Source organism: Sitodiplosis mosellana, unplaced genomic scaffold, assembly GCF_009176505.1.
Source record: "Sitodiplosis mosellana isolate CC-2019 unplaced genomic scaffold, AAFC_SMos_1.0 Smas_scaffold_6226, whole genome shotgun sequence".
In the NCBI taxonomy this organism is placed as follows: Eukaryota; Metazoa; Arthropoda; class Insecta; order Diptera; family Cecidomyiidae; genus Sitodiplosis; species Sitodiplosis mosellana.
In genome coordinates, this window is record NW_022601467.1 from 1,267,037 (window position 1) to 1,281,559 (window position 14,523).

At 35.6% G+C, this 14,523-nt stretch overlaps 4 protein-coding genes across 6 annotated transcripts; 3 read left to right on the top strand and 1 right to left on the bottom strand.

The window, feature by feature from the left end:
* Positions 1-430: 430 nt before the first annotated feature.
* On the bottom strand, positions 431-6,711 carry LOC129579109 (tubulin polymerization-promoting protein homolog). Its single transcript, XM_055468772.1, has 3 exons — positions 6,111-6,711; positions 1,534-1,947; positions 431-1,468 (listed from the first exon to the last, which is right to left on the bottom strand). The coding sequence occupies exons 2-3, from the start codon at positions 1,933-1,935 to the stop codon at positions 1,286-1,288; spliced, it is 585 nt and encodes a 194-aa protein (XP_055324747.1). The 5' UTR covers positions 1,936-1,947; positions 6,111-6,711; the 3' UTR covers positions 431-1,285.
* Positions 6,712-7,074: 363 nt separating this feature from the next.
* LOC129579108 (alcohol dehydrogenase 2-like) lies at positions 7,075-9,877 on the top strand. 3 transcript variants are annotated; one of them, XM_055468770.1, is made up of 9 exons: positions 7,075-7,334; positions 7,636-7,777; positions 7,860-8,045; positions 8,457-8,537; positions 8,619-8,699; positions 8,780-9,010; positions 9,098-9,277; positions 9,354-9,505; positions 9,748-9,877. In XM_055468770.1, exons 4-9 carry the CDS (start codon positions 8,532-8,534, stop codon positions 9,869-9,871), a joined length of 774 nt encoding a protein of 257 aa, XP_055324745.1. In that variant the 5' UTR covers positions 7,075-7,334; positions 7,636-7,777; positions 7,860-8,045; positions 8,457-8,531; the 3' UTR covers positions 9,872-9,877. The 3 variants fall into 3 exon arrangements, with proteins under 3 accessions (XP_055324745.1, XP_055324744.1, XP_055324746.1); XM_055468769.1 differs by having other exon boundaries at positions 7,112-7,334; positions 7,639-8,045; XM_055468771.1 differs by lacking the exons at positions 7,636-7,777; positions 7,860-8,045 and having other exon boundaries at positions 7,112-7,334.
* Positions 9,878-10,193: 316 nt separating this feature from the next.
* On the top strand, positions 10,194-11,382 carry LOC129579107 (15-hydroxyprostaglandin dehydrogenase [NAD(+)]-like). Its single transcript, XM_055468768.1, has 4 exons — positions 10,194-10,327; positions 10,385-10,612; positions 10,685-11,007; positions 11,095-11,382. The coding sequence occupies exons 1-4, from the start codon at positions 10,229-10,231 to the stop codon at positions 11,216-11,218; spliced, it is 774 nt and encodes a 257-aa protein (XP_055324743.1). The 5' UTR covers positions 10,194-10,228; the 3' UTR covers positions 11,219-11,382.
* A 175-nt stretch (positions 11,383-11,557) lies between these two features.
* Positions 11,558-13,156, top strand: LOC129579105 (alcohol dehydrogenase-like). Its single transcript, XM_055468766.1, has 5 exons — positions 11,558-12,156; positions 12,214-12,441; positions 12,529-12,702; positions 12,771-12,916; positions 12,980-13,156. The coding sequence occupies exons 1-5, from the start codon at positions 11,893-11,895 to the stop codon at positions 13,086-13,088; spliced, it is 921 nt and encodes a 306-aa protein (XP_055324741.1). The 5' UTR covers positions 11,558-11,892; the 3' UTR covers positions 13,089-13,156.
* Positions 13,157-14,523: the final 1,367 nt, after the last annotated feature.

Genomic DNA, 14,523 nt, shown 5'->3' on the forward strand with positions numbered 1-14,523 from the left:
TTTTGGTTGCTGCGCATTCGGGCTTAAGGCTTCGTTCACACTACAATAGCGAGCACACAATGATCTGACGAAAAATATCATCTGAATCAAAATAATCAAAAATTATTCATGCGACCATATGGGCTGAAACTGGGAATGAGAAGAAAAAAACAAAAAAACTCCGTTCATTTTTTCAATCACAATTTCATATAGGTACCTTTTTATTAATCATTGATAGTAATAAATAACTGATTCAATTGATTTTGATTTGAACATTTTGAACACGATCTGTAGGACATTGATGCATATACGTTCAATAGAGGGGTTTTCTTTGTTGTATTTTTCAGCGATTAACACTAAATTGTTATAATGAAGAATCGTACGAAAAGTGCATTTGGTTTTGTTTTTCTGGGTTCGATGTGGGTAAGTAAAAATTTAACAAAATCAAACATCAAATATAATAAATAATTGTGTAATTCTTTTTGAAGTAAGCAGAAATAGAATTTTAAAATGGTCAACAAATATATTACTTTCATGAATCTAAATGCTAAACATTATTCAAGTCAATTGACTTGGGAAAACTTCTTTTGGGTATGGGAAGAGTGAAGCTGAGGAAATCCAAAAATTCCAACCCGAAGCTCAGCCATGTGGACACTAGACACATTTATTCGCGTTGGCTCATCATTTGCCGATTTGCATGGTCTAGGCGCATAATGGAAAACAAACATGTTTTGGAGAAAGGAAGGAAAATCTACTGATCACAAATTAGAATGCGTTCAAAATCTGTGCAAAAATGAAGCTTGACGTTTTCGATAGGATTGACTGAACATTTTTAAACTAAAAAAAAAACTTTCCAAGTACCGTATTTCCGCTATTTAGAAAAAGTATGAGCTGCAATTCGATAGAACTGTGAAAGGATCAAAATGTCTAACTATTCGCTTTTCGTCGGGAAATTTTGCACGTTTACATAACGAATCTAATATTCAAAATGTTTAGGATTTTCAATATTATCCATCTGATTGAATATACTTGTCCCATATATTGTTATACGTAGATACTAATACATAACACATACTGATCGAATTAAAATAAAAAAAATGATGACAATAAAAAAAACAATGATGAAACCGGATGTAACTTAAAAATAAAGGACTCGATAATTTAATAAAAGTGGAAAATGTTTTTTTTTCGTTTTCGATCGGAAAGTTCGTATTTGATGTATGAATAGTTGCAAAAATTGATTATAAAATCAAAGAAAAAAAAAATATTAGAAACTTGAGTCTTGATATTTTTAATAGTAACGAAATTAATGTGTTTTGTCAAAGGTGTCTTTATGTTTATAGCCCGAAACATAACCAGCCGTGTCTACGATATCTTTTCGTCCAGCGATGCCTTTTCCTTTGCCGGTTTCATCAAAGCGCTCCTTGTGCGAACCCGTGTACTTTGATGGATCAGTCAAACGGCTCACAGCGGCTGCAGCTTTTCCACCCTGTGAATACAAACGAGTTAAACGACACGTTTTTTTCTTTACATTTACCACAGGCAAATACTCACGTTAGTGATTTGAGCTACACCGGGTGCACCACAATTAGCGAGCTTGTTTTTGATTTCAGTCAAATCAACTTTCTTGGTCGTGGCCAAATCGTCAAGGAATTTATTGTAGTCGGAGAAGGTGACCTTGAGCGATTTCAATTTCTTGAAATGGATGGCCGTGTCAGTTGTAGTGATTTTCTTGTCGATAACTTTTGCTTGTTTCATCCATTTATCGCTCTGTGACAGCGTTATTAATTTGCCATCGGATTTCGTGTCACCAAACTTGGAGAATGCCTTGAATTGCTCTTTAAATTCAGGACTATTTGCAGCCGAACCATTGTTCGACGTTCCATTGCTTTTGCCATTCTCCTCAATTGAGAGCTTCGCAAGGGCTGCGTCTGGAGTTGGTGCACTGGCTGCCATTCTATTATTTATCTGAAATCCAAACAAAAAGCACAAAATTATTAATACTGTTTGATTGACTGGATGTAATTTGTTGTTGTTGGTGTTATTGTTGCTCCATCGTTGTTATTCTTGCTGTTAGTTTGAACTCGAGTTTTGCTCAATAGCTCGCGCACAGCGTTTTGCTAATGTTCCAAATTTCGGACGTTTTTTTTTGTGTCTGTTGCCCATGCACATAGTGACCTAGTCAAATGGATTGTGTGTTTACCCACGACGTAGAAATTGTTTTGTTTATAAAATGTAAACGCCGTAGCTGTTAGTTATGCAAATTAATGTTCACAAAGTTTACCAACGAGTGAGCTGCTTGGCGTCGTTAAACGAAGCCGAAATTAAATAGATGTGATCCGAAGTGTTTGTACAATGTACACGCATATACATATATATAGTACATATATAGTATATATCCACATGTATCACAAGCATGCCAGAATGTGGCATTGTGTGATATATTCATTATCATCGCTTGAATACTTTCCGAATGATTTCATGGCATAGTTAAAAGTGGAAATGAAACGAATTTAAAAATTCGCTTGAAATTGTTCGAATCAACCAACTGAATTTCGTCTAATTTTTCCTTAATTTTTGAAATGTTTTTTTCCTTCTTTCAAATAAACTTAGTTCAATAATAATGACGAATAATGTAATCGACATTTTCTGGGTGCAGCGTTAAATGCTAATAGCACTCTCCCATCATGTATGTGTGTTTGCGCAAAAAAAAAAAATCAACAAATGGAAATTACGTAAGCGCTCAGTATATATTTTTAGAACTTTTTTTTTGTGTGTAACCAGAACGAGAAGTCGAAGAATGAAGAGAAAAAGAAATAAAAAAAACCCAACGAAAGCGCGGGAAATTTATGGAACGACAACAACGACAATTTATCAAAGATTTTATGCGTATTGAGCATTAAAACTTACACACAAATAATGAGATAGGGAAAACAATTTGTTTTCAAATTGGGCATTTCAGCACCACCAGAAATGCACATTTTGAATGCATAGCCATTTGAACGCGAAATTTTCAGCCGACGAAACTAAGCGGTTTAATTACAAAACAAACACTACTATGCCTGAAAATAACATGAAAGAATGGCATGCTCATGAACTCGTCTATTTCGTTCGCAGCAAAATATACGTGTTAAAGATACCAAAATAATCAACAAAGATAATAAGAACTAACATTAAACGAAAAGAAAAAAATTACGAGAATAATCACAAAATCAACGTTAAAAAAGCAGCACAAGATTTCCAATTATTTTGAATGACTTAATGTTTGGAGTGACGATATATTGTCTCTGTTCCATTACGTCTATTGTCACACCGTATTAGCTTATCGATTTGATTGTTGATATAGACATGATGACGATTGGGCGAAACGCGAATTAAAGGTAAATCCAAAGAACCTTGACATTATTTGGGACACATTTCTCCACTTGAAATTCGGTGTGGTAAAACGTAAACAAAGCCCTCATTGGATTCTTAAGTCATTTTTTTCTGCGAATAAACCACTTTCCCGTTAATCGTATTTAGTTTCGAAAATTTAGCGGTCATCACAACAACTACAGCACATTTGAATGTGTGATCATTGTCGGTGCGCATTCATACCAGCACAATTGTTTTTATCATAGATTTGATTGAAACGCTGTTTGATGATTCAATTGAGAGTGCACACTTGTGACCCTTTTTATTTTTTGCAATAATTCATAATTGTGCCGAAGGTTAGATAATGATTTCAATTGACCGGTGTTCGTGATGGAAAGAAAAAGGTTAAAAACGCTCAATCGAAACTGGTTTTTAGACTTTTTGGGCAAAGTTTCTGTATTCTTTTCTTCATATTTAGTTGCTTTAGGTTTTATCTCTTATCAATTTAATACAAACGGTTTTTATGATTTGCATCCGTTGGCAGTAATACTATATGGTATGATGTTGATTTCATACCTCATCAAAAGTGTCTTTGCTACCGAAAAAAAATACTGTTGGAGCCTACGAATGATTCAATCGTTACTATATCAACAAATAAAACACATTTTCATGGCCATGCCTATGACACGCATTTATTTTTTCCCGATCCAGACCCAATAAAAACTTTTCCTAGTGAAAGCGCGCAATAGAAAGCGGCGAAACTTTATATCCGTTTCAACGTTTTGTTTGTAAATTTGCGCGGAAAAAATGGATTTTGAATTGTTTTTAATTCAGGCTGTCAAATGAACGCATTTCCCACTGCTACTCACTTGAACAGAAACAAAAATGGGATGGGCACTAAGAAATAGTTCCACTCGTGAGTTTATTTTTACTTGGTTCTACAAAGTATTCAAAAATTTCAGCACTATCCTACGTCGTGTCTAACTGCAAACTGGCTCGATTACGAGAAACCGAGAAAATCATACAAATTGTCTGAAATACTAAAAACTGATTTGAAACGGTTTCGTAATCAGAACGAAATGCTATTCCAAAGTAATGTCTTTGAAGTCTGTAATTTATTTCAAGACGATCAAAAGCGAAAGAAGCGAAGAAAAAACGTTGCCGCAATTTAATCCTGGTGAAAAATGATTTGCATTTAGGTTGAGAATTTAAGGCACATTCGTGGCTCACAAGACTGTGGTGGTGCGAATCAAGAGTAATGTCGAGTGAAAATGAGACTTCAATAAAGATTAATTATAGGCCATTTGCACGCACGCATATACGCGATGGTTTTGCCCTATTTGCAAATAATTAATGTGCCATTATGTATTATCGTAATGGAATTGGTTTAGGTTGTTGGCTGACCGGTCAACTTTCTTTCCATTACTGAAAAATGCAGGAATAAACCATAAATTATGAATGAATCGATATTCTTTGATTCAAGTGACGAGAAGGAGAGAGAGAGAGATAAAAAGTAAATCAAATTACTAAATAATTTGCAGCAAATACATATATTGATGTGGACAAGCGAAAGTGTGAATGGGCCAATTTCACACGGGCAGAAAAACTACAAAAAAAAAAACGCGCATGAAATTAATAAAGGCAGTTTGGTGAGGAAGTAAAACTTGGTCAAACGTTGCGTGTTTGACCTGTTTGCCGTGCTTGCGTTGTGTGAAATAATGTGTGTTTGTTTCTCTCATTCACATTTTTTGCTCGCCAATACAAACCTTCACCGTTGGTGGCATGCACAATGTCATCATACACGGAGTGTATGTGTCATTTATGTTGTGTGGATTAGAGTCATGCCGATGCCCTAACGCTGCCACATACAAAAGACTATGCAGCCTCAAGTTCTTCGGAATTGACGGAAAGTGAACACACGAAACGGGAGCATTTTCATGCGCATGCCAAAAGCATTTCATATTGCACGAACTTTCACAAGAAATCGATAATATGAATCATAATTATACGTATCCCGTTTCATTCCAGACAACATCACAATGCTTCCATCCTTGTCACCATGCTCTTCTTTTGTACGCCGTATTTTGTTGTCTGAAACGTTGCCTTTTCCTTCTTTCCGTTCCCCAAATGACATCATCTCGAAAATTTCGTACAAGTTTCAATGAGTCCCGATGATTTTTTTTCGCACACTTTTCGTGTGATTCATCTCATTTTCCATTCCGTTCACATAGATTCGTTTTTCTCTTTCTCTCTCTCAGAATGACCTTCGAGAATGAATACGATTGAGGATGGACGCATGTATCGGTTTCGTTTAGTTTTTCTTTCACGACAAACAAATTAATTGTTTACCGTATTCACGATTAGGTCACTGCTATTGTTATTCGCATTGGACGATAATAAAAAAAAATTATCAAAAATCATCCCGTCCATTCCATGATGTCATTTCTCATGTTGAAAAACATGAAATACAACAAACGATCCGGACAAATCATTGACAAAAAAAAAATCCGACAGCACATTCGATGCCAATAGAGATAAGAACGAGGTGTTTAAGATGATTATATTTCGCTGGATTTTGATTACGTTGGACCGAACAGTTCAATGCATATAATATTTCTACTTGACGATGAAACCATCAATCATGGAATTTCAATGACTTGTATGTGTTTATCATAATTACGCACCAGACTTTCGATATATGAGCATTCGCTAATTGTGTATTCTTTACATTTTGCCTATAATTCATAGCTGAGAAAAAAAAATTTCTATTTGTTTACCTTTTATATCAAACGATTCACAGAATCCAAGCGATTTAATATGGATAATAAGCTGGTTGCAGTTATGAGCTGTTTTTTGTTTGTCTATCAATTCGAAGTCACGCACGATGGATCACTGCAACGCATTCAATTTCACAAATTAAATAAGAAAATGAAATGATTTTCACGAACGCACAAATCTTCTTGATGATTTTTGCTTCGAAGGCAATTTTTTGATTTTTTCGGTTCGAATATTTGTATCTTTATTTTTCCTTTCAAAACTATCGACTCTGTTGCTGCGTTCGATGGAGACACCAGATGCAAATAAAAAACAAAACACTTGTGGGAGAATGAGATTTTGGCGTTGAGAGTGTAACGACGATAAAGTGTTTGGTTTGAAAAAAGTGTGTTTTGTTGTTGACGATTGAATCGAATCAAGCGTACTGATAGCAGATATGTTTTCGTTGGCTGTGTTTACCGTCTCTCCCGCGGTTTAGAGCGCTCTCGCTTTACGATATATTCATACGATACGAATAAACAGAGCACACACACAGAATAAAATTAGAAACATCAGCAGCAGCAGCAGCAGCAGCAGCACAGGCACCAGCTACGCAGTTACGGAGCGACAAAAAGCGGCAGAAGTAAACGTAACAAAATAAGCGAGAGAGAAAGAGAGCGAGAACAAGAGCGAATGAACGAACGTATGAGCACAGAGCTGTTAAACGCTCGCAACAACAATAGCGTACGGTGCAACCACAACAGAAGTCGGAACGCGCACGTTTTGGCGGAGAAATTTTTTATTCGTACCAAGACACAATCACAGAGCAGACGCTAAAACATGTGCAAAACTGTGTTTGCGATGAGAGAAGAGAGAGAGAGAGAGCCAACACATAGATGCACTATGCGTTCTTTTTTTCTTTCAACCGCTATTTGGATACCGTGTCAACACAAATTAACACCGAAACGATGGAAATGTTGAAACACAGAGAGTTTTGATGTGTGTCAATTTGAAATGTGCGAACGGTAAATTTCGGTTGCATGCAGAAAAATTCTTTCAGATTTATACGTTTTTGTTTGTCTTGGATTCCATTTCATTTTAGCAATTTTGCAACATTATAATTGTTGACAGCTTTGCATCAAGTAGTTGTTTTTTTTCTCGTTATTTCTCTCCTTCTCGTTGGTGTTTAATTCGTTTGTGTGGCGGATCAAATTTTGCGGTTATTTGGAAATGAAATCGAATCGTAGGTATGAAATGGTTACATGCGGCGACAAATTAATTGATTGCTCTAGGTATTCGCTTCAATTGATTAATAGCAATGATAGTCTTGCCTTTTAAAAACCAGTCATTTCAATTCGAAAACCCATTTGTATTGACTGGATCGCTAGTGAATTTCACAAGCACTGAGGCAAAAAAAAAAAACGAATTAAACGCTGTGGCAGCGAATTGATGTCGTGTTGATTCATTTTGATTGTATTGTCACAAAAATTAAACTGTCTTCGTTTGCTGGCGTGAAACGAGAATAATGTGAAAATGGATTATTTACAGTAGAACCTCTCGACGATGGAAACTCAACTGGTCAACACATTATCCACTATCTTGATGTTTCCAATATTGAAAGGTCCATTTGTATGATACTTTGAAGATGAATTAGAAATAAAGGAAATTCCAATAGAAGGAGGAGATTCCGGTGAATAAAGGTTCCACTGTTAAGTGGTGTTACTGTATTTCATTTATTTGAACTTAACTGATTTTTTTTTTCGTTCACATAGATGGTTGTAATTTGTACGGTGGCTGAAACAAAACTGTTTAAATTTATTGCCTTATCCATTTTTATTGATATCAAATTGCTTCGATTCGATCATACTACATCAACGTCGACATTTTGGTGGATCAATCTCGATCGAAGGGAAATGCGATGAAAAGACAGAGACAACTCACTTTTCGATCGATTGAAGGTTAAACCAGTTTTTCCGCGGTTTCATCGTTCGCATATATATAAGTCGAAACTGCCTTCATAGCTGATCATTCAAATTGATTGAATTCTTGAGTTTATTCGAATCGATCTTTTTGTCGTCTATTACCGAGAAGACGAGTTTGAATTGTCTTTTTTGCTTTTGCTCATTTTGTCGTAGCTCATGTATTATTTGTTTGCAATTTGAAAAAGAAAAAAAAAATGTTTTATTAATTTTGTGCTTGCTTTTATTCCATTTACGACTAGATGCTGTAATTTTTTTCTTTCTTTCTCATTTTCTATTCGTGTCTCGTGAGTGCATGGTTGCATAGTGATGACGATGTGGATGTGCATGCTATAGACGGTAAAAGAACGCGAAAGTTAGCATAAGGTCGGTTGTTTTGTTGGTTTTTAGAGAAAGATATATCAACGCAAACGAGAAGACACGTAGCAAATAGACGACGACAACAGCAAAAAGACGAAACTAAAAATGAAAGTACATGAATTTCACTCATCGCAGAGTTCTTGTTTTGCCACAGACATTTATAGAGCAAATGGTTTTTCATTGCCATTTTAGGACGGTTCATGTATCGTTATCGGTGGAGCAGGCGGAATGGGTGTGCAGATTTGTCGTAAATTATTGGAAAACGACATCGCTGTATGTTCTCTCGATTCGAAAACTAACTGTCAATAATCTTCAAGTACGAGTCATAATGAAAGTTTCGTTTTCATCATTAGAATTTGGCCATTGTCGACATACAAACGAAGCCAGTCGATTTGCTTGACAAGCTGAAAACACAAAATCCAACTACCCGCATCGTTTACTTTGAATGCGATATTTCGGTCAAAGATGAACTTGAATCCACATTTCAATCGATTGCAGACATGTTTAAACAAGTAGGCATTCTGATCAACGCAGCCGGTACCTTCAATGACAAAGACGTTCAGCTAACATTCAAAGTGAACGTGGTAAGATCTTTTAACTATTACCAAAAAAAAATGTTTGTCAACTTATGAGTCTGTAATCTGTATATAATTGGGTGTGTATTCTCCCAGTTTGGAATGATTTACTCGACAATGCTCGGAATGGAAATAATGAGCAAGGAGAAACGAAACGGTTCAACTGATGCAGTCATCGTTAACATCGCATCGTTGGTTGGTTTGGACCCATTTCACCTATTGCCCATTTACACAGCTTCGAAACATGCCATTGTGGGGTTCTCAAGAGCGTACAGTGTATGACTCGACTACTTTAATTCATGTTAACGGAGAAAATGTGTTAATTTTGGTAAAATTAAAAAAAAAATTACAGCACGAATGCTACTCTGGTCGAAGTGGAGTAAAAATCGTCGTTCTCTGTCCTGGCGCCACGACAACCAGTTTTGTCCGTCAATTCTCTGGCAACATGATTGTTCCCGATGAAATTGATGCACTTAATTTCTTTCGCTCTGTTCCAATGCAAAGGTATTTTAGTCTGTTGTGACATATTTTTCGTTAGCCTTTAGCCTAGTTTACAGTTCGCCATTGAACATTGACCGGTAATTGTTTTGCATGCCAAAAAAAATCGCATTTATCTCGAAAATTTTGTCGAGCGGAGATTTTTGCATAGACGATATTAAAACAATAGTTGTTTTTTTTTTTGTCGAATCATTTTTTATTTTAATCTTTTATTTTCAATTCTGAACCGTCTTATTGATTACGTTTAGCTCTGAACGGGTGGCCGAACACACAATCGAGCTAATAAAAACAGCAGAAAATGGGACAGTTTGGTTGAGCGACAATGGGAGTTTAACAAAGATTACAATGACGACTTATGGCAAATACAATTGATTGGATTTTGAACTTCTACAGCAAATTACCTACACTTTGGACGTATTTAAAATTACCGTAATCTCAGTCTTATCATAACACAACCAATATTCATTTCTTAATAATGTAAATGGAAAATATTTACAAACACTTTTCGAAATATAATTAACAGTTCAGTCTTATGTTATAAATGCGATTGCAAGTGTGTGTGAAAATATTATTATCGATAAAGAACATTAATACTTCAATAACAAAATGCATTGCGTCCATGAAGTAAACACCAACGTTTTGATTGAAAATGAAGCAACCATGATTACAATGTTCAGTTGAACGCAAACGTTATTCTCGAACACAAACACACTTGTTTTCTGTTTCACGATGACATTTGAAAATCAAAATTTTATTGTGGTCGGTGGAGCTAAATTGGGAGGCATTGGTTTAAAATTCATCCGAGAACTTTTTTTGAATGGAGTTGAGGTGAATTGCAAAATAAGGTATGAAAGGAAAATGAAATAAAAATATTTCTTCCTATAGAATGTTGCAACATTCGATATTTGTGATCTAAGCGACGCTATTGCCGAATTGAAATCCGAATTTCCCGATAAAACGCTTCTATTCAACAAAGTTGATGTTCGCAAGCAAGCCGAAATTGAGACTGCTTTCAAAGACGTTGTAAATGCGTTTGGTCATGTCGATATCTTGGCGAATTTTGCTGGAATTTTCAACGAGCAGAAGCCAATGGATGTCATCGAAATTAATCTTGTAAGCAATACATCTACCTTGCATTCGTTCCCGAAATGTTGCCATCAATCAGGTTTTTATTCCAAATTGCAGCTTGGAGTTATTTATGCTACATTGATTGGAATCGACCATATGAGCATTGCAAAAGGTGGACGAGGAGGAACGATATTGAATATGGCTTCAATTTGTGGCCTAGATCCATTTTTCTGGGGTCCTGTTTATTGTGCTAGTAAACATGGTGTCGTCGGTTTTACTAAATCGCTTGCTGAAAAGGAGCTGGAATCCGAATTGGGCATAAAATTTATCATCATTTGTCCTGGCTTCACAGAAACCACTCTCTTAACCAAGGTGGACTCGACGTTATACGGACAAAATGTTGCTTCAGAGCGTCCGCAAGATATATATGGGATACAAACGTACGTTACCAATTAGTAAATCTAATGTAAAATTTATACCAGATAACCAGTAATTTCAAAGAATACAATTTTTCTTCATATTATTAGAGTGGACCAATGTGCCAAAGGTATAGTAGAGGTGATGAAGAAATCAAAGAATGGAGAGGCCTGGATTTTGAGCAAAGGATATCATAAGAAAGTGGACTTTCAACTCTATTACAAAAACAATTGAATAAAATTTATTTTTGAAATATCATAAAAATTAACAATAACAATGTTGCCTCATCCAATTTTAAACGAAATGAATGCAAATCATTTGAATCACTGCACTGTTCTATAAGATATTGTGGAATAATATTAAAATAAAGAATTAAATTCGCAATTTTTTGTGGTCAATTCAAGAGAATTTCAATTCAAATTCAGTTGTGCTCCTTTGTTTGTAGAAGAATTTCATGTCAGAAGCATTTTGCAGTTGTCCAAATTATTAGAGCAGTTGCGCGTTTTCGATTATGCTTCAAGGCTTAGGGTTTTAGTTCTATCTTTGCTGAAGTAAATGAAACTTCTTGGAAAATAAAATCACAATCAAATACAAAAAAATAATTCCTTCCCATTGAAAATACGATATTGGAATATATTGAGTTATGGTGCTCGTCTATGTTCATGTTCATATTTACTGTACTTTATGTTGGGGATGTTACTGGCCAAATCTGTGGCAAATTTTATAAATTTCTTTCAAAATTTAATCTTAAAAACGAATTTTTATCACCAAATGTAAAAAAGCGACCAAAATATCATCTGCGTATACATTAAATGGCTAACATGAAACGATCAAATTTGTATGGAACTCAAATTTGAGAAACAAATTTCGTTATCTCTACCCTTTATCAGTAAGACATGTTTTGACTGATGCGATTCCTGTTTATTCGAGGTGTACTTTGGCCAGTGTTTAGTCGTCACACTTTGATCGGTGTGAATATGGGACCAACGACAACGCACTTCCCGAACATTCATTATGGTTCTGTCTCTCGAATCGACACGACACCATTTTTACAACTCTTCTACATCTCGAGTAATATTATGGCGTTCAAAGGGAAAACAGCAATTATAACGGGCGGTTTAGGTGGCATTGGCTATGCAACAGCCGAATGTTTTCTTCGAAATGGCATATCGGTATGTTAATTTTGTCCATCATTTTATCAACAATTGTATAAATGATTGCATTTATAGGGCCTTGCCATTTTGGATATAGCGAAATGTGATGCAAAAGTTGAGACACTACAAAATAATTATAAGACATCGAAAATAGTGTTTTTATCGATCGATGTGGGTGATGTTGAATGGGTTGAGCGAGTATTTCAAGAGATTTGGACCGAATTTGGAAAAATTGATATTTTAGTCAACGGAGCAGGAATTTTAGACGAAAAAGATGCCGAAAAGTGTTTGAGAGTGAATTTGGCAAGTGATTATACGAGAATAAAGAGTTCTTAGGTCCTTTTGTATGGGTGTGAATTTTTTTCTGTGTTTTTTTTTCATCAAATTAAGTTGGGTGTAATAAATACGTGCCAAATTGCGGTCAAAATGATGGACAAGCAAATGGGTGGTAATGCAGGGATTATTCTCAATATTTCATCGATGCTTGGTGTCAAAGTGAAGCCAGGATTGCCACTGTATTGCGCTACCAAACATGGTGTCGTTGCATTCACAAGAACGATGGCCGTAAGGAATCGAGACACTCATTAAATTTTTTTCTTTATTTTAAAATCATTTTTGCGATTGTTCCGTAGGATGGCTCTTACTTTGAAAAGTATGGAATAAAGTTTATTAATATCTGCCCGAGCAAAACACACACCCCAATGATTGATCAGCTGTGCAAAACACTCCAGGTTAAGTCATTAGATGATTTAGTGGATGACAAACGACCGATTCAAAGGTATATTTCATTTGAACTAAATTAATTCGAATAATAATCAAATCGTATACCTATACATTGCAGTGCCGAAGATTGTGCGAAATGCATTATTGTGATAATATTATCGGGCGAGAACGGTTCGACATGGTCAATTAGCGGTGGCAAAATAAAACGAATCTTTTGTGACGAATGATTGTGATCGCGTGATTGATATCAAATAAAAACACATTTGTGGCTAAGCTTCTAGAAAATAATTGCATGTAATTTAATGCGGCTATAACAGAACATTTTCAACCTATTTAAAAGCTTTGACGTTCATATTAGCTCTTGTGTGTTTTTTATTGGAAACATGTTGCAACACATTTTCTTTATATCCTTTATGCACAAACACGGTGTACAACACTAGGGTAAGTTTGCAACGGCTGTAATTGAGTGACCGGAAGTAATAACGATTTTAAATTCTAAGCTTTTTCAAATATGTCTTAAACGTTGGGGGAAAACGGCGGTTTGCAAAGAATTATTCCATGATGTCATGAGCGATTGAGCATTCCACACTTTAATTTAAATTACCAAGATGATTTGTTCTTTTTTTTTGGTGGACAAAAATGCCCATTTGGCGTTGCAGGTGAAAAAAAAAACGGATGGAACATCGGAAGCAAAACGAATTGAATTAAAAATACCGTCTTAACGACGGTGCGACAGTGTGTGTACCTGTGCATGCACTTGAATCGAAGCACGAGTGATACTGTTGCGTTCAATGTATGAGACACAAAATGTGAAACACAAAGTACTACGTTTGTCTCTATCCGTCATTCGTCGCAGAGCCGCTCATTCGGCGATTCATATAAATATAGAACGGGCGATGACTGTGTGTGAGCGACAGAGTCGAAGGGATTTTGAATACCGAGATAGTTTTGTGCGTCGACGCGTCGCGATGCCATGAAATTTTGTGCACACATTATACTCACAAGCAGTCAGTTGTGTCACTATTCTAAACGCAGACATATCGTACGAAACACACGACAACCGCATCAAAACACATCACAAAACTCATTTTTATCCTGAACATTGTTATTAATATACACTTTCGCAATAGATTCAACGTTGTTTTCCATTGACTCTAGAATCGAACGCATCTAAAGCACACACGTTCACGGAAAAGAAAAAAATAATAAAAATAAAAATATCGACACATTTTGAAGATTGTCTTTGACTACGTGCAACAATAACTATTCGCATTAAATTCAAATAAAAAGAAATTAATCATTGTTTTTCTTAGGTGTGATTCGAGTTGAAATCATATTGTTATGTGATAATTAAAAATCGCTTTGTTTCGATATAATCGCCGAAATATTTGCGGTGTGCATTGTATCGTTGTTGTTTTCATGGTGACCGCTATTATTGTTTTCTGAGGGGGAAATCTCCTTTTTTCAGTACAGTCTATTCCGCACGAATCCGTTTTTTTTTTGGTGAAATGAGCAATAGATGAATTTTCGTTGAAATACACTGCATTCCGGGCTGCTTTTTAACCGCTCTCAAAATCTCGAATGCATTACATGTATTTTATGAGAATATTGTGGTAGAGAGAGAGAGAGAGAGAGAGAGAGAGAGAGAGAGAGAGAGAGAGA